The sequence below is a fragment of the Crocuta crocuta genome, unplaced genomic scaffold (assembly GCF_008692635.1).
Source record: "Crocuta crocuta isolate KB4526 unplaced genomic scaffold, BGI_CrCroc_1.0 scaffold77, whole genome shotgun sequence".
Classification (NCBI taxonomy): domain Eukaryota; kingdom Metazoa; phylum Chordata; class Mammalia; order Carnivora; family Hyaenidae; genus Crocuta; species Crocuta crocuta.
Window position 1 is genome coordinate 11,395 of NW_027532172.1, and position 18,584 is coordinate 29,978.

Sequence of the window (18,584 nt, forward strand, 5' to 3'; positions counted from 1 at the left end):
AGACAAATCCTTGTGATGCCCCCCCCCACCTGTCCATAAGAAGATAACACATTCTTAGATAGAGCTAATGGGATGGAGTTCATCACACAGGGTCAAGAACAAGAGATCATGATCACTAGAGTCCATGCAAGAAGGGGGTAAACAAATTGGGGAAAAACAAATACCCAGTATGCATACAATAGCTATCGATGTAGATTTTCATATACTGAATCCTTACAACAGTCTCCTGGAGATAGATGTCATTATCCCCAGCCCTCCTGTCATATTTCCTAACCACCAAACTGGTCATCAAGAGGTTAGGGGAATGAATTTTCTCTGGAAGCGCCTCCTTATGGTGTTCTTGAGTCCCTTCTTCCAGAGGCCACCAGCCCAGAGCCAAGACACAAGATGGGTACAGCCACAAGAACTCATGAGCACATTGTAGCAGATGGGGTTGCAGATAGCCAGGTAGTGGTCATAGCCCATGATGATGAGCAAAAAGAAGTGCCCTGTATCCTCATAGCACTAGGCCCTGATTTATTCATATATATGTGAACAGCCAGGTTAACTATATATATATATATTTATTATATATATAATATATAGTTTATATATATATTTATATATATATTATATATATATATATAAATAGTCAAGAAATGTTATTCAAGGGGTCCCTGGGTGCCTCAGTCAGTTAAGTGTCTGACTTGGCTTAGGTTCAGGTCATGACCTCACGGTTTCTGAGATGGAGTCCCACATTGGGCACCACAGCGGACAGCTCAGAGCCTGCTTGAGATTCTCTCTCTCTCTGCCTATCTTTCTTCCCTTCCCCTGCTCATGTACCCTCTCTCCTTCTCAAAATAAATTAATAAATAACAATTAAAAAAAGAAAGTGTTATTCAAGGATTGTTTTACACAGAAATATTATAGGTGCTAGGATCCAGCATTGACCCAGGACTAGGTCTCTGCGCTCTCCTTTTCATGGTCTACTGAGGAAAGCTGTCATATAATGAAAGATGACTGCACAGAGTGGTCAGAGGTGTAATGTGGGCACTCTAGGGATCTGCAGAAGTTAACTGTGGGTCAGAAACCCAGCCTGCAATTTAGAGACTTGGCAATATGTGATGGCTACATCAAGACCTGAAGGGAGAGTAGGTATGATTCAGATGAGACAAGCAGGTGGAAGAGGGGCTTCCAGACAGAAGGTGTAGCAACTGCAAAGGATCAGGGTGACAGAGGCATGGTGCATTTGGGGACAATTGTTGTCCAGTGCACCCTGGACAGTTGGAGGTGGCTAGGGGATTCTGAATTGTGAAGGCAGACAGGTGGGTAAGGCAAGAACATGCAAGACCATGGTGTCCACTTGAGGAATTTGTTCCAAGGGCAATGGGGAACTCTAAATACTCTTAAAATACATACAGAAAAGAGCTGTATGATATTCTATTACATAAATATATTCATAGATGCTTCCATTTGGGGGTTCTTATGATATCTACTACATGTTTGTTAGTAGATTAACACATGTTGCGTTGGGTCTAGCAATGGTAAATTTCTGGTAAATCTAGCAATTTGGTAAATTTGGTAAAGCTAGCAATGTAAATGCCAAGTCATAGGGGATACCTATGTTCAGCTTGAATAGATTCTGCCACACAGTTTTCCAAAGTGTTATATCAAGAGGTACATTTAAAGTCCAAGCAGGATGGTCAGATTCTGGTTTGTAGGGAGCCCCTCTGGCTGCTGTGAGGGAAGCAGGCTGCTGAAGGCAGGCAGGGTAGGCAGACGCAGGAAGAGATGGGCAGAGGTGCACGGGGGCATCTGGACTGGGTCGAGTGACAGATGGGAGATTGATTTCAGAGGTAGAATGGACAATGTTGCTGACTGGACACAGGGAGACAGGAAGTGAACAGTTTCTACTCCTAACACTTAAGATCAAATGTATGAGTTCTACCCACACCAATGACCAATTCTTCAACTCCCCACACACCAACTTGCTGTCCCATAATTCAGTTCACTTCTGACGCTAACTACCTGAAGATGCCAGTCACAAGTTTTCGGTGTTCAGGGAAGCTGCACTCTTGTCTGACGTGACTGCACAGTTGGGTGTTTCCACATTCCCTCCTTTCATTTTCGATGCTTTGCTAGAATGACTCACAGAAGTCAGGAAGATGCAACACATTCTTCACAGTGTATATAAAAGATACAAGTCAGGAACAGCCAGGTAGGAGAGATGCATCGAGCAAGGTATGGAGGAAGGACCAGGGAACTTCCATGCCTTCTCTGGACATGCCACCTCCTAGCACCTGCACGTGTTCACCAACCAGGAAGGTATCTGAGTCCCATTGTTTAGGGAGTTTTTGTGGAGGTTTTACTACACAGACATGATTGATTAAATGATTGGGCCTTGGATGTTGAATATCAATCCGTAGCCCCCCACCCTCGAAGTCCCATCTCTAATCTCACCTTGGTTGCTCAGGGGAGCAGCCTCCTACCTAAGACTATCCAGGGGCCTCCAACCACCATGATCTCATTAGCATTTAAAAGGTACTATTATCACTCAGGAGACAAGGGCTTTAGGAGCTGTGTGTCAGGAATTAGACAAAGACCAAATGTGTTACAGCCCAAGGATGCACACTCTAATGTAGATGTTCTGGCTCAGATCACCAGGATGACAGGGATAGGGTAGAACTTGACCATGAGGGGAGGTGGGGTGATCCAGTGTGGCCAGGAGACACTGAACTCTTCTATAGACTAAAGAAACCACTCCTCTAGACCCAGCTCTAAGTAACCCTTATTCTGGGAAGCTTTCCAGGTGCCTTGACCCCAGGGCAGAGCGCTGGATTCCCACTCTGGGCTGCTCCAGCTCCTGTCTCCCCTCTGACCCTGCCCTGATCCCAAGGGGTTGAGGGCATCTCCTCCAGCCCTGTCTCCCCCAAGACTGGGAGCTCCTAGTCCTCAGCAGGGACTGGGGCTCTCTGGGCAGACAGAGACAGCAGGGAGCCATGGTTGTGTTAGAAAGTTGGAGGAGGAAGGAGTAGAGGCTGGAGGTCCCTGGAGGCCTTCTGATGATCCTCTTGGCCTCTCCAGACCCTGAGGGCAGCCCTTCCCAGTTGGCATCCTGGGGTGGCCCTGGGGAGCAGCGTGCTGGGAGCTGCCGCAGGGATAAAGCACACAGCATCAGTTCTGGGAGCCCAGAGGTCTGGCCCACACCTGCCCCTGTGTGCTGCTGTCAGAATAACACAGGAGACCGTCTTCTGCCCTCCCCTGCTGCCTGCTTCCCGGAAGAGGCATCCCAAGCTGAGGGGGACCAGGAGGGACAGGGTAGGTGGCAATAGTGGAACATTTGTTGAGAGCAAGATCCAGACAAGGGGTGGGGACAGGTCCTGGGAGAAGGGTTGTAAGACAGCTCTTACCTTTGGGCAGCTGCTGAAAGTCTTCTCAAGTTACCTGTTCCGGGTCTTGGATTCTTTACCCAGCCTAATACCTTTGGCAGCTTCTAGGTCAGTGGTCTTCAGCCTAGGGTGGGTCTGGACACAGGTGGGCGTGTCTGGAGGCCTTTCGCATCGACATGACTCCTGACTGGTGGGGATGAGACTGACACCTGGTGGGTTGAGGACAGAGATCCTGTTAAATATTGTATAATGCACAGGACAGACACCATCCAAGAGAATGATCTGGCCCCAAATCCCGTGCGTACTGAGGCTCAGAAACCTGGCTCCTGATGTGTATCTTCCCTGTACTGTTGTGTCCTGAGTTGGGTGACGGTGGCCTTTGCTAACCTGGAGGTGAGCCTTGTGGGGAGGCAGAGGGGTTGAGCTGGAGGCGCTCCTGGATGCAGGTGTGTGACATGAGCTCAGCACCTGTGTGTGAGCCATCCCGTGTGAGACCAGAGTGGACAGAACTCTCTCCTGCACCTGTCAGAGGAGATGGGGGAGCCCAGCCCGGAGAANTAGCCTTTTAAATTTTAAAAAACTTTTTACTTTTTGATTTTATAGTAAAGTTATAAGTTTACAAAAAAATACATACCTCCTCTCTCCCTCAGACCGTTTCCTCTTTTACCTCTTGCAATAGAGCATTTGTTCCTGTCGGTGAGCCGATACGACTACTTGTTACTAACTAGACCTGCAGGAGACACCAGGGTTCCTGTCTGCGTCCCACATTCTGTGGATTCTGACACATGTATGATGGCACGTATCCACTGCGACAGAACCCTGCAGAATAGTGTCAGGTGCTCTAGATTTAATATGCTGAAATGTTACTACGCTGGAGTGTTCATCTGCGTTTTGCTTCACACTCCGTATCATTTTACGTGTTCTTTTATGCTGCTGTGTGTGCATCAGACTCCTGGCTGGGGCTCCAGGGATTTGCATCCAGCCCATGTGACCTGCTCCCTTCCAAAGAATGGACAAGCAGCCTTCCCACCCAGTTCCCCGCTGAAAGCAATGCTATGGAAAGAGGGAGCTGATCTGCTCCCCTGTAAATACCTTTGAGCACTCACAATAGATGCTGAGGAGCACATGTGCCGGTGCACAGAGTACGTGAACTCCTCATTCCCACTATTTTGAGTTCTCACAGGCTGTGCATGAGGGTTGCTTTCTCTCCAAAGCTGATCAACACCGGGGAGCTTCCATCTTGGGGCATTGAATAGATACACACTGAAGTTCAACTGCATTTTCCTTCCCTTCTCTCTCTGTCCCTCTCTCTTTTCTTCTTGTTGCATGTTTTTTATTTGGCTGCGCTACACTCTCTGTGAGTTCTCTGCTCAGACTTTGGTTATTTCTCTTCTTTTTCCCTTTGCTTATTTCTGTATCAAGCTTTCTACTTCTTGTAGATATAACTGTTTATTCTAGATCATATTCCCTGGTCCTTCCTGTACGATGAAAATGATTTTTCTCCCCTTTCCATCTCCCATTACCTGGATCCAGGATATCTTGTTGATCAGAAACCCATTGTGCTGATGTTTTCATGTCTTTCAAAATCTCCCAATGGCTGTGCTTCTGAAGTTTGTTTAAGAAGTCCTTCTCCACTCTTAGATCAACAAAAGTCTTTTCCTGCACCTTCTCTTATTAGCATCAGGGTGCTGTGTTTCATATTTAAGTCCAGAATCCACCTGGATTCCACCCGTGTGTATGACCTTGGGCAGAAATCCAGATTTGCTTTGCTTCATAAAAGGGCCAGTTTTCCCACCACAGACTCCTAAACAATCCATCTTTTCTCTTTGATGTGTGCTCCCGCCTTTATCAAGGTTTGAATCGTGTTGGGACACTTTCTGAGGTATGCAGCCAACTTGATCGGTGTCTGTCTGTTCCAGGTTCCCACTTGAACGTGACAGTGGTGTGTACTGTCTATCCTGGGTCTCCACACCTGCCAGGGCATCTCTGTCCTATTTCATCCATCTTCAGAGGATTGGCATAGTTTTGCACTAACTTTATTTTTCAGAAGGAACTTGAGGAAACTTTTATCAAATGTACGTTGGATTCACTGTCCGTACTGCAGGCGTCCTGATGACATAACCATCACCACACTCGCTCACCCATCCGAGAGGGTAGATTGTCCTCCCCGTATTCAGACCATCATCTGCATTTTTTCTCACGGTTAACATTTCTGCACATGGAAGTATTGCGTGTGTTTGATTAATTCCTAGATATCATATAACAGAGGTTTTCAAAGTGTGATTTGAGGACCCTGGGGTCCCGGAGACCCTTTCTGGGGGACCATCAGGTCCTTACTTTTCCAATTGATGTAGGGATGTATTTTCATCATATGCTTCAACGAAAACAACATGTTCCACGGGCTGAATGAATAAGCAGATACAAGCATCAATTTGTCTCCCATCCAAATTTGTTAAAATGTTTTTTAAAAAGCCACTCTTCTCACCAAATGTTATTTTTGTGAATGTAGTTACTTTGCTAAAAATATGTTACTTATATTGACATTGAACAGGTTGGCCTTTCCTCCCTTCCATCTCCCTCCCTCGTTTCCTTCCAACCTTCCTTCCTTCCAACCTTCCTTCCTTCCTTCCTTCCTTCCTTCCTTCCTTCCTTCCTTCCTTCCTTCCTTCCTTCCTTCCTTCTTTCCTTCCTTTACAATAGAGAAGAGAGAACACATGAACACATGCCAATGGGGGAGGGGCAGAGAGAGAGAGTATCTTAAACCTACTCAACACTCAGCACTGACCCCAACGTGGGGCTTATCTCACAACCGTGAGAACAGGACCTGAGCCAAAATCAAGAGTTGGACCATCAGCCAACTAAGGCTTCAGGTGCCCCATGGATGTATCCATAACTATATATTTTCAGAGAATCTCTGTGTTAATTTCTAATATGGTAAAAATGGAGAGTTACACTGCTTCTAGACAAGATCTCATCAGCGTCTCAGATTTACTTGAGTGTGAAGAAATCACCAGACCACAGTGCTGGAGAGCTGTTTCTTTACAGCTTGTGTCAGTGTTGGGAATGTNTTAATTTCTAATATGGTAAAAATGGAGAGTTATACTGCATCTAGACAAGATCTCATCAGCGTCTCAGATTTACTTGAGTGTGAAGAAATCACCAGACCACAGTGCTGGAGAGCTGTTTCTTTACAGTTTGTGTCAGTGTTGGGAATGTTATCCTACTTTTTACTTAAAGTTCATACTTTGAGTGATTACTGCTGGGGTAATTCTGTGAGAAATACTGAGTGTTGCGAGCAGATCTAGTCTTCTGCAGACTGTTCTCTATTGCCATGGTATGTTATGTCTTCAATCTTTTCCTTTTTCTGGGTGAACAAGCAAGCATGTCTCTTTCCTTCCAATCCTTACGTACCTTCTTTCTTTTTCTTACTTTATAGCACCGCTCACGACTTTCAGCTCCATGCTGAAGGACAGCAGAACCAGTGAGTATCCTTGTCATTTTCCCAATCCTAACATACTGCGTCTATAGTCTCCCTGTTTTGTAAATTGTCTGGGGTGTACTGTTGTCTAGATTCATGATCTTCTTGCCGGTCACCTTCATTCCCTTTCTGATCTCACCAGATGCAGCATCCATGGCTGGTCAGAACTATACCATGGTGTCCGAATTCATCCTTGTGGGCTTCTCCACCTTCCCGCGGCATCTCCTGCCCGCCTTCTTCCTGCTATACCTGCTCATGTACCTGTTCACACTGCTGGGCAACCTCCTCATCATGGCCACCGTGTGGAGTGAGCGCAGCCTGCACACACCCATGTACCTCTTCCTGTGCGCGCTGTCCACCTCCGAGATTCTGTTCACTGTTGTCATCACCCCGCGCATGCTGGTTGACATACTCTCCACTCACCACACCATCACCTGGGCGGCCTGTGCCAGCCAGATGTTCTTCTCCTTCACGTTCGGCTTCACACACTCCTTCCTGCTCATGATCATGGGCTACGACCGCTACGTGGCCATCTGCCACCCTCTGCGCTACCACGTGCTCATGAGCCCCCGTGGCTGTGCCCGCCTCGTATCCTGGTCCTGGGCTGGTGGCTCAATCATAGGGATGATGTCGACCCTGATAGTTTTTCACCTCACCTTCTGTGGGTCTAACGTGATCCACCATTTTCTATGCCATGTGTTTTCCCTCTTGAAGTTGGCCTGTGGGAAGGAGACATTCCCCGTCACCCTGGGTGTGATCCTGGTGTGCGTCTCAGCTCTGATGGGCTGTTTATTCCTCATCGTCCTCTCATATGTCTTCATCGTGGCCGCCATATTGAGGATCCCCTCTGCCGAGGGCAGACACAAGACCTTCTCCACGTGTGTGTCCCACCTCACTGTGGTCATTGTGCACTACAGCTTTGCCTCCATCATCTACCTCAAGCCCAAGGGCCCCCATTCTATGTACAGTAACACGCTGATGGCCACGACCTATATAGTCTTCACCCCCTTTCTCAGCCCAATCATTTTCAGTCTCAGGAATAAGGAGCTCAAGAATGCCATAAAGAAAAGCTTCCAGAGAAAATTCAGTCCCTTAAGGTCCTGATGGCCTGTTTGTTGGTGAGGAAAATGACAGTAGGGTTGCCAATAAGAAGGTCCATCCCCATAAGACTGCGTTAGGCATCAGTATAAGAAAATACTGAGTAAGTATTGTTGGATGCATCGATAGGTGTTGGATATTTGTTGGTATTTGTTTTTTCCAAACTGTTTGCACCCCTTTTGCATAGGTTCTAGCAATCATGATCTCTTGTTTAAGACTCCATGGGATGAACTCCATCCCATTCTGTTTAGGAATGTACTATCTAGCTATGGTTTGGTGGGGGGAGGGAGGTTCACATGGATGTGTTTGGGCACTGATGCCCATGGTTCTTCTTGAATGGAAAATCAGGGTAAGACTTTCCTTTGTCTACTCTATGGATAAATAAAAATATGCATAATAATAAATGCCACCAGCACTTGGGTTTTCTTTCAGGCACATATCCAGTATTTTATAAGTATCCTATCACATAAAAATGTACAAAAAGTAAATAAGCTATTTCTTTCTGAGAAGCTAGTTGACTGTGTATAGTTGCTTCTGTCTTTGGTGGGGGATAGAGTCTGAGGGAGTTTTTCTACCTTGATCTGTGTTGAGTGAAGAATGTCAGAATGTGAAGTGAACGGAAAGAGGGAGAGAGGGGGTAAGGAATTGAGGGAGGGGAAGGAGTGAAGGGATGAGAGGGTTCAGTGCCTGGATGAGAACACACAGAATATCAAAAGGGTGTCGCTATCTGACATCTTACGGAAATCCTTTTCCATTTTCCCCACATTACTTTCAATTAAACATCAATTTCTCATTTCTATGTTCACTTGAATCTGTCTGCGGGATGTGTTGGAGGGCACAGTGTTATCTAAAGATGACACAAAATGAGGTCAAGGGTGTGGGTACCCCCCTTATGCAGATGAGAAATGTTGGTGGGGGTCACACAACATGTGAAGGAAGGGGCTACATGCAACTTGAGGTCTGTCTGACTCCCATGCTGGGGTTTGGGAAATCATATGTCTGAGGATCCAGGAAGGGGTCTTCTGTTGGTGTAAATTCTTACATAAACTGTGGTAAGATATTTGAGTTGTAGGCAGAACTTTTTTTACAATAATAAACCTAGGGATGGCTGTCACATAAGAGTGACTGCTGTTTGCCCAATGTTGTGTGAAGCAATTCTGATGTATTCATTCTTCAGAGTCTCAAATTATTCTTTCTACACATTTAGATATGACCCACATCTACTCCTATTCACGTTTTTGAAATGCAGAAAATACAAATCTGATAGATCATTTGTCCCAGGCCACAGCACCGTGAAGATGGGAAGCAGGAATCGATTACAATGTGCATGTGTGTGCAGTTGGTGATCAGGAACCCGCCTCTCAGGTGTCTGCAGAGAGAAGTGTGGTGCTGACCGGGAGGAGAAGGTTGTCATTAGAAGGAACAGGCCCCTTTCAGGGAAGGGGGCAGGTGCAGCCCTAGGCACACACCCCTTGCACACAGCCAGAGGGAAACACTGACTCCAGGGGACTTCATGACACACTTGCCTCATTAACACTGACAATGAGACCTTGAGAAAACCGGCTACAGAAGTTTCGGGGTTTCATTCATCATTTTACTCATTACCGGTGTTGCTGACTGATGCCCCCGCCATTGCTCAGATGTGCTTCTCCAGAGCCTGCGGCTGTGTTCCCTTGTCCAGCAAAAGGGAATGTGCAGATGAGATGCAGTTAAGGACCTGAGACAGGGGGATTACCCTGATCACCCAGAAGGGCTGTTATAATTGCAAGTGTCCTTATACAAGGGGGGCAGGGCATGAGGGGCCAGAGACAGGAAGTAGGGGATGTGACATCGGAAGGAGGACCTGGAGTAGCTGAGGCAGGAACCATGAGCCGGGGGTGCATGCTGCCCTCGAAGCTGGGAAAGCAGGCGCCAGGTTCTCCCCTGACCCCCCGAAGGACGCAGCCCCGCTCACACCTCGGTGTGCCCCTGTCCTCACAGACCTCGGGGCCTGGGGTGGAGGGAGCCCGGCTTCCATGTGCAGCTACAACTGTTCTGTTTGCCAGAGTCATTTACTTCCACAGAATGTGAGGGATTTCAATAAATTTGTTGGAAAGGGGTGGGGGGGCGGGGCAGGTCAACCCTCAGCTCTTGATGCTCTTAGCGCTGTCACATGGTACGGAGACCCTGTGTGTGCACTGCAGGGTAGTTTATATGAATTATTTGTACACAGCATGATTGCCGTACAGCACAGCACACATTGGTACTCTTTTCCCCTGGTAACCTCCCCATTAGGATGGGAGCTCCTGGGGGCAGGGACTCTGTCTGGACACCGTTATAGCCCTGCCATGCTTGACGCATAGCAGGTTCTTAATAAATATTTGTTAGTTGACTGGAAACTGAAGGTTGTGAGTAAATAATGTTCTCATGCACGACAAAGGAAACAATCAATAAAACTAATAGGCAACTGATGGAATGGAAAAAGATAGTTGCAAATGACATACCAGATAAAGGGCTAGTATCCAAAATCTATAAGGAACTCACCAAACTCCACACCCAAAAAAACAAATTANCCAGCAAAAGGGAATGTGCAGATGAGATGCAGTTAAGGACCTGAGACAGGGGGATTACCCTGATCACCCAGAAGGGCTGTTATAATTGCAAGTGTCCTTATACAAGGGGGGCAGGGCATGAGGGGCCAGAGACAGGAAGTAGGGGATGTGACATCGGAAGGAGGACCTGGAGTAGCTGAGGCAGGAACCATGAGCCGGGGGTGCATGCTGCCCTCGAAGCTGGGAAAGCAGGCGCCAGGTTCTCCCCTGACCCCCCGAAGGACGCAGCCCCGCTCACACCTCGGTGTGCCCCTGTCCTCACAGACCTCGGGGCCTGGGGTGGAGGGAGCCCGGCTTCCATGTGCAGCTACAACTGTTCTGTTTGCCAGAGTCATTTACTTCCACAGAATGTGAGGGATTTCGATAAATTTGTTGGAAAGGGGTGGGGGGGCGGGCAGGTCAACCCTCAGCTCTTGATGCTCTTAGCGCTGTCACATGGTACGGAGACCCTGTGTGTGCACTGCAGGGTAGTTTATATGAATTATTTGTACACAGCATGATTGCCGTACAGCACAGCACACATTGGTACTCTTTTCCCCTGGTAACCTCCCCATTAGGATGGGAGCTCCTGGGGGCAGGGACTCTGTCTGGACACCGTTATAGCCCTGCCATGCTTGACGCATAGCAGGTTCTTAATAAATATTTGTTAGTTGACTGGAAACTGAAGGTTGTGAGTAAATAATGTTCTCATGCACGACAAAGGAAACAATCAATAAAACTAATAGGCAACTGATGGAATGGAAAAAGATAGTTGCAAATGACATACCAGATAAAGGGCTAGTATCCAAAATCTATAAGGAACTCACCAAACTCCACACCCAAAAAAACAAATTATTCAGTGAAGAAATGGGCAGAAGACATGAACAGACACTTCTCCAAAGAGGGCATCCAGATGGCCAACAGACACATGAAATGATGCTCAGCATCCCTCATCATCAGGGAAATGCAGATCAAAACCACACTGAGATACCACCTCACACCAGTCAGAGTGGCTAAAATGAACATCAGGAGACTCTAGATGCTGGTGAGGATGTGGAGAAACGGGCACCCTCCTACACTGTTGGGGGAATGTAAACTGGTGCAGCCCCTCTGGAAAACAGTGTGGAGGTTCCTCGAAAAATTAACAATAGAACTCCCCTATGACCCAGCAATAGCACTGCTGGAATTTACCCAAGGGATACAGGAGTGCTGATACATAGGGGCACATGTACCCCCATGTTCATAGCAGCACTCTCAACAATAGCCAAAACATGGAAAGAGCCTAAATGTCCATCAAGTGCCGAATGGATCAAGAAGATGTGGTTTATCTATAGGATGGAATACTACATGGCAATGAGAAAGAATGAAATCTGGCCATGTGTAGCAACATGGATGGAACTAGAGGGTGTTATGCTGAGTGAAATAAGTCAGGCAGAGAAAGACAGATACTGTCTGTTTTCACTCATATGTGGATCAGGAGGAACTTAACAGAGGACAATGGTGGAGAAGGGGAAAAATTAGTTGGGGAGAGGGAGGGAGGCAAACCATGAGAGACTCTTAAATACTGAGAACAAACTGAAGGCTAATGGGGGTGGGGGAGAGGAGAAGGGGGGTGATGGGCATGGAGGAGGCCATTGTTGGGATGAGCACAGGGTNATTTATTATGTATATCTTTACATATAATATATTATTACATGCTATTAATATTAATAAATTATATTATTTTTCATAGACTAGATTTTCTTTCTATCTTTTTCCATTCCTACTTAGAAAAATGACTACAGGCACTGACAAGCTCTGAAGTGAGATTCAACCCAGGTGGGGCTAAAGAGAGACCCTGAGCTTTCCACTGGGGTTTTAATAGTAGCCGTAATAATAATTATTATTTTGAATTCTTGAATACTATGCACCAGGACCTGTATACTAAGCATTTGAGGGGTATGATCTTACATAAACCCCGAGCAGCTCCGTGAAGCACAGACCATTATCATGAACCCCATGTGGCCGAGGGACCGGCCATGGCGTCAGGGGGTTGCAGGAGCCCCTCCAGGAAGCTCTCCCAGGCCGGGCTCAGCAGAGAGTCTGAGTCATGTCCACTGAGCCTTCTTCCTCCTTCCCCAGCACGGATGGCTGCCATGCTGGGGCTACATCCCAGTTCCGTGTCTGAATTCCTCCTCAAGGGCTTCCCAGTCAACTGTAGTGGAAAATTCAAACGGAATCGATATAAAGAGTGTGAGCTCTGAATGAGGTGACATGCTGCTAACATTTGGCAAATTACCAACCCAAATAGATATTTCACCAGTAAAAGTTGGGTAATTAGGGAGAAATGGGTACTATGCATGAAAGGAAGACAAAATGTTCAAAATACAGATAGAAAGCAGAAATTGAGAGAAGATTCATTTCAGGAAATGGGAACCGGAGAAGAGGATATTGCTGTGCTGACTTACTTTTGAAGCTTCCTGAGTAAGAGTGGGTGGATCAGAGGTAGTGGCAGCTGCACGTTGGAAATACCATCTACGTATTTTCTCTCTTCCTTGGTTTCATTGCCTGTACCAAAGCGCCAGCTCACTAGAGGGAATTCCACCTGTCGCATGGGTGATGCCCCCTCCCATTTGTTTCCTTCACTCCATGTCAGGGCGACCCAGGGGGAAGAGGAATAGACTCCCAAGGCAGGAAGACTGTTGCCTCCTGTGTCCACTTTGCAGTGAGAGCTGACAGAAATGCATTCAGCAGACCAGCGCAGCTCAGCAAGGTCATGACAATGACACCTTACTGAAGGTTTCACGGGCATCCAAGGAAAAAGCCTTATAATTGATGTCACATGGAAACTGTCTAAAATGTAACACCTGTGTTCTCTGCACCAGGCTCTTGCCCAGGCTCAAGCCAATTGCTTTCTCTTTCCCCAAAGGTACGATCATTACCAGCAATAGGGTCTTCACCTCTCTCCCACTTTATCCCCACCCAGCAGAGCCCACAGCTCTATCAGGTGAAGCCACTACCTCTTTCCTTGCCTTGCCTGGCTACCTCTCTCTGTTCCACTGCTAATGTACAAAAGCCTCCCTCTTTCTCCCCTCCATTCCCCTCCTCTCCCCTCTCCTGTTCTGCATCCTCACACCTAATGCTCCTCTCAGAAATAAGTCTATTCCTATGACTTAAAAGGCAATAGAAAATTATAAATAACAAGCCAATTCTGATGGCATGAATTGCCTTTTTTTCCATTTATGGATTTTTAGGAATAAAGAAATGCTATATTAAAAGTACTGAATATATGGGCACCACGGTGGCATCGGTTAGGCATAAACTTCGGTGCAGGTCATGATTTCGTGGTTTCATGAGTTCGAGCCCTGAAAAAAGCTCTCTGCTGTCAACACAAAACCCACTTCGGATCCTCTGTCCCCTATTCCTTCTGCCCCTCTCCCACACGCGGACACGCTCTCTGTCACTCTCTCTCTCAAAAATAAATAAACATGAAAAAACCCACAAAAGTAATGAATATAGTATAATGCTCAACACATAGTATATATTCATATACTGATCATCACTAACTTTTACCATTGCTATACCAGCGTCAGTGACAGCAGCCCAAGAGCCAGAGGTAATATTACTGTTTGCTAATTCGATCTGAATAATGTATGCCCCACGCATATGCGTGTGGTGACTCTCCTTTCCCACAACATTATACAATCACAGGAACGGGGAACCAGTGGAAGTTCAGACATGGCCATTTCCAAGCAGATTGCAACCACACTAAACCCAGCCAAAACTAAGATTCACCCCCACTTCACACTATGTACAAAAACTAACTCCAAGCAGATCAAAGACCTAGGTGTAAAAGCTAAAAGTATAATGTTCTTAGAGTACAACATAGCTGTGAATCTCTGTGACCTTGGACTCAGCAATAGTTTCATAGACATGACAACGAAGCATAAAGCAATGAAAGAAAACAATTCATAGATTGGATGTCATCAAAATTAAAATCTTCTGTCCTGAAAAGAATACCAACAGGATCTTGAAAAGACAAGTCGGAATCTGAGACAATATTCAGAACTCACAGATCTGCTACGGGCCTTGAAACCAGAAACTCTAAACAATTAACCACAACTTAACAAAGAGACAAACAGCTCAATTTTAAAACTCAGTGGAGTGTCAAGGGCATTTCTCCAAAAGCACACAGAAATGGGCACCAAGCATGTGATGAGATGCACAACGTGACTACTCATCAGGGAAATGTAAGTCAGAACCACCATGAGATACCACTTCACACCACAGAGATAGCTACAATGAAAAGGACAGTTAATAACCAATGCAGGTGAAGATGTGGAGAAATCAGAACCTTTCTGCACTGCTGGTGGGAATACAGAATGGTGCAGCCACTTTGGAAAAGAGTCTGGAACGTCATTCAAAGTTAAACATAGAGTTACCATTGCATCCAGAAAATCCACTACTTGGTATATATGGAACAGTACGAAACTATATATTCAAGCAAAAGCCTTGTACACAAACATTTCTGGTGGCAATATTCAAAATAGCAAAAGTAGAAGCACCGAGATCTTCACCAAGCGATGAACAGACAGATAAAGTCCGGTATGTCCATACAGGGGAATAGTGTCTGGCAATAAAAAGAAATGAGGTTCTGGGGCATCTGGATGGCTCAGTTGGTTAAGGGTCCAGCTTCAGCTCAGATCCTGATCTCCTAGTCCATGAGTTCAAGCCCCGTGTCAGGCTCTGTGCTGACAGCTCAGAGCCTGGAGCCTGCTTCAGATTCTGTGTCTCCCTCTCTCTCTCTGCCCCTCCCCCACTTGTACTCTGTCTCTCTCTCTAAAATAAACATTAAAAATTAAAAAAAAAAAGGAATGAGGTTCTGATACGTTCTACAACATGGAGGAAACTTGAACACATTAGGCTAAGTGAAAAAAAAGTCAAAAAGGTTCCCTAACGTATACTTCTTCCATATGTAGAAAATGTCCAGAAGAGGCAAAGCAGATGAGTGAGACATGGGGATGGAGGTGCAGCATAGTGAACGTGTCAGTGGTGTTGGAATTGCGTTGTGTGGTGACAGTTGTCTGACTAGATGTTGTATTATTGAACTAAGGTAATACTGTCTGGCAACTATACTTCAACTAAAAGTTAAAAAAACTATGTTTTGGGGGGGAAAAGTGGTTTCCTAGGACTGGGGGTTAAAAGGGTTGGAGAGGAAATGGGGGAGTGACTGAATGGGTATGGATTTCTCTTTTGGGTGACACAAAATGTTTCAAATTGATTGTGGTGGTGATTGGTACATGGACTCTATCTCAGTGATCCTGTTTGATTATAAAATAAAACTAATATCCAAGACACAAACCAAGAGAGGAAGAAGCAGATGATTTCACATTTATTGAGCACCTGCTCTGTCACGGGTGTCGTCACATAAATCGTTATACCATTCTTACTAGGTAGGCATTATTAAGCCCATTGTACAGATGAGGGGGTGGTCATCCTTCTCCCTCTTCTAAAACCATGTCCACAATGGCCACTTAGATGATGGAGAGATGAAATTTGCTGAGGAAGGTCTTCGTCATGGCGGTCTTCAGCTCCTTGTTCCTGAGGCTGAAGATGATGGGGCTGAGGAAGGGCGTGAGGACCGTGTAGGTGATGGCCATCAGGGTGTCTCCTTCCAGAGACTGGGGACCCTTGAGCTTGAGGTAGACGACAGAGGCAAAGCCGTAGTGCACAATGACCACAGTGAGGTGGGACGCACAGGTGGAGAAGGCCTTGTGCCGGCCCTCAGCTGAGGGGATCTTCAAGATGGCAGCCACGATGAAGACGTAGGAGAGGAGGATGAGGAGACAGCAGCCCAGCAGGGCGGTGATGCACACCAGCCCCACGCCCAGGGCCACGGTGGGCACATCGGTTCCACAGGCCAGCTTCAAGACAGGGGGCACATGACATAAAAAATGGTGGATCTCATTGGGTCCACAGAAGGTGAGGTGGAAAACGGCCGTGGTCACCACCAGCCCCATGACAGAGCCACCTGCCCAGGACCAGGCCACCAGGCAGGCGCAGCCACGGGGGCTCATGAGCACATTGTAGCGCAGAGGGTGGCAGATGGCCACGTAGCGGTCATACCCCATGACGGTGAGCAGGCAGGAGTGGGTGAAGCCAAATGTGAAGGAGAAGAACATCTGGCTGGCACAGGCCGCCCAGGTGATGACGTGGTGTGTGGAGAGCAGGTCGACCAGCAGGCGCGGGGTGATGGCCAAGGTGTAGAGGATCTCGGAGGTGGACAGGGCGCACAGGAAGAGGTACATGGGCGTGTGCAGGCTGCGCTCGCTCCACACGGTGGCCGTGATGAGCAGGTTGCCCAGGAGGGTGAACAGGTACATGAGCAGGAAGAGCAGGAAGAATGCGGGCAGGAGATGCCGCGGGAAGGTGGAGAAGCCCACGAGGATGAATTCGGACACGAAGCTGTGGTTTCGGCCCAGCGTGGCGGCCATCCCTGGATGGGGAGAGAGGGAGGGCGGCCGGGTGGACGGGAACCCTGGGTGTGCGCAAGTTCTGGGTGTGCGCTGAGCCCGGCCTGGGAGAACTTCAGGGAGGAGGGGCCCCCCAACCCCTCAGGCCATGGCCGGTCCTTCGGCCACACGCTGCTCATGAGGACGATCAGTGCTCCTCGGAGTTGCCCGGGGTCACGGAAGATCGTGTGCCTCCAGTTTTTTGCGCAGGCCCTGGTGCATGGTAAGAACTCAGTAAAATATAATACTGGTAATAATAATGACTACTGTTAGTACTATTACTGAGTCCATGCACCACCACCTGGCTTTCCTGTCTTTGGCATGCTGGCCACTCCATGCTTCTCCCCATCTTGTGATTCCAAATCCTTCCTGAATTTTAAGAGCGAGCGATTCCCTAAGTGCCAATTCAGCTAGAGGTCTCGTCTCTTGCATGTCATGGAGAGGACGTGGGCCCCGGCTGAGTCTCAGCATTTTCCCTTACTAGCTCAGCTGGGACACGGAATAACAATGCTCATGCCACACGGCTGCATGGTGCTTAGGTGACGTGATGCGCGTTCAGCTCTTAGCTGCTGTGGTTGTTGCGTGGCCCGACTTGCATGAGTCCCTCACAAGTACATGGCCTGACTGGCATCAGCAGCGCCGTGTTCTCTGACCCCCGCTCTGTCGCTCATCATTTCACAGTGCCATTCTCTGAATCCCCCCACCTCCTTGAGCGCTACCCACTCTGCTATCCCCAACCTCCTGCTTCCTGGAGCATCCGAGGCTCCCAGCTGGAGGTTCTTCCCTTTCCCCCAGTGACACAGACTCACATCTGGCCCAGCTCCCTGTGAGGGCAGCCCTCCTCCCAAGCACCAGATCCATCTGGTGTTCCCTCTCTGTCTCTCTGTCTTCCTCTCTCTGCCACCAACAGGCTTGATGCAAAAATGCAACATTTTTTTTTAACTCAGGATGGATCAACAGATGAATGGATAAAGGAAAAGTGGCATGTCCATATAACAGAATGTCATTTAGGCATCCAAAACATGACACACTGACCCCTGCCACAACACAGATGAACCTCAACGACATTATGCTGAGTGAGAGAGGCTAGCCACAAAGACTGTACATAGTGCGATTTCATTTATTAGAAAGATCCACAGGAAGGAAACGCATCAAGACAGAAAGCAGAGCAGTGGTTGCCAGGGGATGGGAGTACGATGGAATGGACAGTGACTATTAATGGGTTGCAGATTTCCCTTTGTGGTGTTGAAATGTCTAGAACTAAATAGAGACGCGGGTGGCACGACACTGAATGTTTAAATGGCAAGGATGAGGGCGCCTGGGTGGGGGGGGGTCTCAGTCGGCTGAGCAGCAGACTCTGGATTTCGGCTCAGGTCATGATGTCACGGTTTGGGAGTTCTTGCCCCACGTTGGGCTCCACGCTGATGGCACGGAGCCTGCTTAAGATTCTCTCTCTCTCTCTCTCTCTCTCAAGGGGCGCCTGCGTGGCTTAGTCGGTTGAGCGTCCGACTTTCGCTTAGGTCATGATCTCGCGGTTCGTGGGATCGAGCCCCGCGTCGGGCTCTGGGCTGACTGCCAG

At 47.6% G+C, this 18,584-nt stretch overlaps 2 protein-coding genes across 2 annotated transcripts; one reads left to right on the top strand and one right to left on the bottom strand.

Moving 5' to 3' along the window:
* Positions 1-6,999: 6,999 nt before the first annotated feature.
* LOC144242322 (olfactory receptor 10H3-like) lies at positions 7,000-7,950 on the top strand. Its single transcript, XM_077777189.1, has one exon. The coding sequence runs from the start codon at positions 7,000-7,002 to the stop codon at positions 7,948-7,950; it is 951 nt and encodes a 316-aa protein (XP_077633315.1).
* Positions 7,951-15,975: 8,025 nt separating this feature from the next.
* Positions 15,976-17,001, bottom strand: LOC144242300 (olfactory receptor 10H2-like). The gene has a single exon (XM_077777152.1). The coding sequence runs from the start codon at positions 16,985-16,987 to the stop codon at positions 16,028-16,030; it is 960 nt and encodes a 319-aa protein (XP_077633278.1). The 5' UTR covers positions 16,988-17,001; the 3' UTR covers positions 15,976-16,027.
* Positions 17,002-18,584: the final 1,583 nt, after the last annotated feature.